This window comes from Phoenix dactylifera, chromosome 5 (assembly GCF_009389715.1).
Source record: "Phoenix dactylifera cultivar Barhee BC4 chromosome 5, palm_55x_up_171113_PBpolish2nd_filt_p, whole genome shotgun sequence".
Classification (NCBI taxonomy): domain Eukaryota; kingdom Viridiplantae; phylum Streptophyta; class Magnoliopsida; order Arecales; family Arecaceae; genus Phoenix; species Phoenix dactylifera.
The window spans coordinates 15,075,790-15,081,492 of NC_052396.1; the positions used below are offsets into that span (position 1 = coordinate 15,075,790).

Consider the following 5,703-nt stretch of genomic DNA (forward strand, 5'->3'; position numbering starts at 1 on the left):
AACTGAGCTTGCCCCGCCAGTGGCTGAATAGTAACTGAGCCTGCCCCGCCAGTGGCTGAATAGTAACTGAGCCTGCCCCGCCAGTGGTCGAGTCTGACTTCGCAGTAGCATCCGAGAGAAAAAAGACCACGGCATGCCGGGGGCACGGTTTCATACGCATATTTTATGAAAATTTTTGTGATTTGCACTACTGCTTGTTTAAATTGCATACATATTATGCCATGATGATTATTAGATAATACGCATGTCAACTTCTCAAACCCTGCATAAACATGGTTACCATTATGTTCGATCCGGTAAGATTATGTATGATTACTTACTGAGCCGTGTAGCTCATATCCGTTCATTTACTTTTTCTTTCAGATCCTTACCACTGATAGCTGCCAGAGACACGTTAATCTGGTATCAGGGCTTCTTTCTTTTGGGGTGAAGCAAGTATACTATTGTGTATATAAACTACATAGAAGCTCTGTATTTGGGTACTGACCAGCAGGTTGTACTAAGAATGCTTTCATATGAAAAGATTCGGTTGGTTTGACTACCCTGTTACCCAGGTATGAGGCTGCGTGCTATTATGGACGGTAGTCGGCAATAGCACGGCCGTGTCACGGATCCGGGTCCGGGGCGTGACAGAAGTGAAAAGAAAAGGGGTACCAGGGCACCATTGGGTAATGGAGTTAAAGCCTCTTTAACCTAGTTATATACCATTCAAATTGAGAATCCTAGAGCACCTAATATCAACTAATTAGATGCAATAGAAATATAAATTTTCAGTACGTAGATGATTCTCGATCAATTTTCCACAAAGTTTGCTTAATGCTTCACATTTTTTAATAAAAGTCTCACTTTTGGTGGATTCATCCATTCTCACTCTTACTATGTCCAGAAAATTGCAAATAACAATCTGCCATCATTTCCATGTCCACATTTAAATACAAGATAGGGAATAGGTTATGTGCACACGAGGGAGAAAAATGGAGCACAAGTACATGGAAGTTCTTTTTTTCTTCCACAAGTATTTTCTTTTATAAAGTAATGATACGTGTGCATGGAAAGTATATTTTATCACGTGGCAGAGAATGATAGCTCATCAAAGGAATTGGTATGCCATGAAAGGATGGTGTTTGTTGTTGAGTTGCTAGCCAAAAAGTGGGCATAAGCAACTTTTGGTGTCCATATAACCGATTACGTGCATACTGAAAATTTTGTAAGACAAGAGTCTAAGGTTGAAAACTACAAATTGTTGCTAAGAGGAAAAAAATAACGTCCTCAATGCATCAACTTTAGTTTTTGAAAATATATATTAGAAAATAAGTTGATCGCGCGGATATGAGAACATATCAATCTTAAGGTCTTTGTTGCTTCTTCAATCATGTTAAATAAAAAACTTTCACTTATTGTACCCTTATTAGATCTAAATTTTTCATTTTTTATTTTGTGAAATTTCATGTTAAAAAATTTTCTTATTTTATTTTGTATAAACAACTTTGTTTCGGCACAAACCTTTTCTATACTTCATCTCTCAGAAGCAAAATATGTTGTTTGATTGAAAAAATAATACTAATGACCATGCCTATAACTTTGGCTATGGGAAAAGATTTGTAGTTCTAATAAAATTCAGTGAATTCATCAAAAATTTATAAAAAATTTAGACAACTAAAAATATAAAATGAAGTAAAAATGAAGAAAGAACTTTGTAAAATATTTATATACATATTAACTTAAAAAGTAAGTAGAATAGAAGCAAAAGTAATGGATAGTAGAAGAAATAATCATCACCAACAGAATTTTTTTATTTCCACTTTTTTGTTTTGAGATTAGGAGAAGCTAATCCCTATCTTTCTATGCTATATCCATCGTAGTCTTCGAGGATCAACTCCAACTAAAATTGGACCCTACCTCTTTATCCATGTGGCAAGGAATGGTACCATCTAGACAACTCACTAGCAGTAATATTTTGCAACACAAAAATTTCTTCAAATTAGTCACGGAAAACTCCTGAAAAATTGTAAAACCTGCGTAAAAATTCAACAATATTATTGATCAGTTCTTGATTTATTTATTTATAAAAAAATTCAGAAAATTACTTGTTCAAGAGACAACCTAAGACTAAGATAAGATTCCAAAACATATTTTTGATATGCTAGACTGCTAGGTCCTTTGGATTGGATTCTGGCGCTGCCTTGCTAACTTGTGAAAAGGCAAATAGATATTTTGAAACCTGAGCTGTGGGAATTTCTTAATAGTCAGGTCCATGGAAGATATTAATAGGCAGTAAGACTTTATTTAATTCTTTCTTTTTTCCTTGGTTACATTTAATTCTTTCTATTTAAGTCACTCATCAAACAAAAAAATGAAATAAATGAAACCGCGAGCTGTGAAGCCAATGAGACCTTGCCATCTACTCCACTTGAAGGAATTTCCTGTAGCCAAAGTTACAAATGGCTTGCACCTGAGGATCTCTTACTATAGTCTTTTACTTATTGCTAGGCGTGCAAATAGGTCGAATCGAGTCAGGTCATGGTGATCCCGATTTAACCCAGTTTCTTGTTCGGATTCTAATTTTGGACCCAGACCCAACCGGGTTCGGGTTCGGGTTCGGTTCGGGTCAGATTCGGATCAACCTATCCATGGCTTTAGAACTTGTGTTTACACCTCACAGGCTGCAGCTCGCAGGCCAAAATAATTTTATAGATTCGGGTCGAGTCGGGTCGTAGGATTGAAAATCCAAAATTATTCAAATTTCAAATGAGTTGGGTCGGGTCTGAATTCAATGAACCCAGATTCGACCTAGAAAATAGAACGGATCCAATTTTAGGACCTAAATCGGCCCTATGGGTCCTCCAAAATGGATTGGGTCGGGTCTAAGCAGGTCCGGCTAGGTTGAGTCACGGGTCAACCCAACCCATTTGCAACCTTACGCATTGCTTGGATAAGTAGATTTGTACCAAAAAAAACTATAATTAGGCAAAAAGAGTCTAGGACACGGTCAAATGGTGACGGCCATTAAAAATTTAGTATTCCTGGGATATGGTAGAACATGGTTGAATAGAACGTGACACCTTTCATATATCCTCGCTGTTGACCTTGTCTGTGTGGTTTGTAGCTTGCAAACCACCGCTTTCCTCTCCTATATTTCCTCCTGCATTCGCATTCTCTCTTCACCAAATCAGGTTTTGAATTTCATGCCTTATAGCCTTCACTTCTTTTATTTCTTATCTCTACCGTCTTTTCGCCTTTCATCTGCTTTTCTTCATTGCAGATTGAGAGGCAAAGATCCATCACCACACTTCGTTCGCCAGATGAACGTTTCTTCTTTCCTTCTTACTAAATATTCTCTAGCATATGAATATATAACGAAGATACTAGTACTTGATTTGGTTTTTTGATCTCTTGGGCTTCCATCTTCTACCTTTGCAACTAGGATATTTGCTTTTGAATTATCACCATGTCTTTCAGCGGCACCCAGGACAAATGCAAGGCATGCGACAAGACCGTCCATTTCATCGACCTCCTGACGGCAGATGGGGTTCCCTATCACAAGACCTGCTTCAAATGCAGCCACTGCAAAGGAAATCTTACGGTATGTTCAATTCTTGTGTAAAAAAATATAAAATATATAAATAAATCTATCTCATTCTATCAGCTTAAACTGTAACTATTTCTACATTATTCCTCAAAACTGTATTGTACATTGTTTTTTTTCTGAAAAAGAAAAGAAAAAACTGATTTGTATATTGTAAATCACTAGTTTGCTCGTGGCGCGTCAAAATAACCCAGGGGTGTAAATCATGGTAGCTGTTTTAACCCTTTAAGGGCCCTTGTGACAGTTTTAAGCTCCATCATGTTATAAACATATATATATAATGGCCTATAAAATAATGATCTGTGGATATGCATCATAATGTTAATAGCACCATAGCCTTTTTTTCCCCCGGAGAATTTAGTATGATTTATCATATTGATATTATATTTTAGCCATAAGATTAATACTTAGATACAAGATTATATCATCTGAACATAAAATGTGCAAAACATTGTTACTTTGCTATTTTATTTTTCTGAGAAAAGTTAATTTGTTATTTTAAGATGCTATTGCCATGGGATGGCTAAACATTAAGCTATATGGTGGTTCGATATTGATTTTAAGCATTGACTTTTATATAGCAATATGTCAACATTGAAATTTCAAACACATTTTAGCTTTTCTAGTTGCTTTTCATTAGGCAAAACTTATACTTCATATGTTGCCTGGGCATGTCTTTAGATGTGCAACTACTCTTCCATGGATGGGGTCCTCTACTGCAAACCTCACTTTGAGCAGCTCTTTAAGGAGACAGGCAGCTTTACCAAGAAATTCCCAACAGGTAAAAATCTTCATTCTCCTGATAATTTTATGCTTTTATCAATCTAAAAGATGTTTTTTATATATATATTTTATATTCTTTACTAGCAAAACTAGTGTAGAAAGCCATCAATCCAAATCATAGTCATTGGCCATCTATTTATACTTGGATCATTTCTTGAGCTAAGACTCTCAAGAAAATTAATAACTTCTTTCTGTTGAATGTGGCATGGCTTGATGTTGGTTCTGTGATGCTCAGGTGCAAAGGATAAGAATGAACTGGTACACTAATTTCACTTCATGCTCCATCATTCAAATTTCTCTTTTCCCTTTGTTCCTTTAAGAAATAACTAATCACAATGTCATTATCAATGCATGGCTAATACAATTTGATCTCAACCTTAACAGAATAGGACCCCGAGCAAGGTGTCCTATATGTTCTCTGGGACCCAAGACAAATGTGCCAGCTGCAAGAAAACAGCATACCCTCTGGAAAAGGTTAGTTCTTCTACCTCCCATCATATGTTAGGACTAAAAGAAGATACTCAGCATAACTTCTCACTGTTCTCTCTTTGTTGTGGCAGATAACTGTGGAGGGAGAGTCATACCACAAGACCTGTTTCAAGTGCTCTCATGGAGGGTGCACCCTTACGCCATCATCCTATGCCGCGCTCGATGGCATCCTCTACTGCAAGCACCACTTTGCACAGTTGTTCAAGGAGAAGGGAAGCTACAATCATCTAATCAATGCTGCTTCGATGAAACGGAGTGCTACTGAGCAACAGCAAGAACAAGAGCAAGCACCGGCAGAGCCAGCGCCCGAGCCTGAACAGGACCAAGAGCAATCATAAAGGCGTGCTGCTTTATAAATCAACATTTTCTCTTCTTCTTTTTTTTGCCTCTTTTAATATTGACTCTTCCAACTTTGGGCTGGTTCTTCTCTTTCATCTATATATGACTTGTGATGATGAAATAAATTGTAAACTTGGTTTTACCATTTTTTGGCGATGTAAGATCTTTCAAACCACAACAATACTTCGAACATGCCTTCACAGGGCATAAGTTTGCCTTAAGTATTTGGGTAGCAAGTTGCCTTGCAATGTTTGTTAGTGTTGGATTTGAAGCAATTTTAAAAAGAGTGTTGGGCTTGAAGTTTCTCATGACAGAAAAGGGGTTTGGAACGTATTAGATTTTAATGATAAGGCTTGCTGAGTAGTTGGGATTCAAGTTCTCATGACAGAAAAGTGTTGTGCAGCATATATATTAGATTTCATTAATAAGGCTTGCTGAGTTTTCTTTTTCCACCTCTTCAGGAGGCCTTTCATTTATAGTAGAAACTACAGTTAAATTGTTTGCCA

At 36.9% G+C, this 5,703-nt stretch overlaps 1 protein-coding gene across 1 annotated transcript; it reads left to right on the forward strand.

Annotated features, from left to right (window-relative positions):
• Positions 1-2,148: 2,148 nt before the first annotated feature.
• LOC103697750 (LIM domain-containing protein PLIM2b-like) lies at positions 2,149-5,484 on the forward strand. Its single transcript, XM_008779673.4, has 5 exons — positions 2,149-3,583; positions 4,268-4,367; positions 4,605-4,627; positions 4,754-4,843; positions 4,930-5,484. The coding sequence occupies exons 1-5, from the start codon at positions 3,449-3,451 to the stop codon at positions 5,194-5,196; spliced, it is 615 nt and encodes a 204-aa protein (XP_008777895.1). The 5' UTR covers positions 2,149-3,448; the 3' UTR covers positions 5,197-5,484.
• Positions 5,485-5,703: the final 219 nt, after the last annotated feature.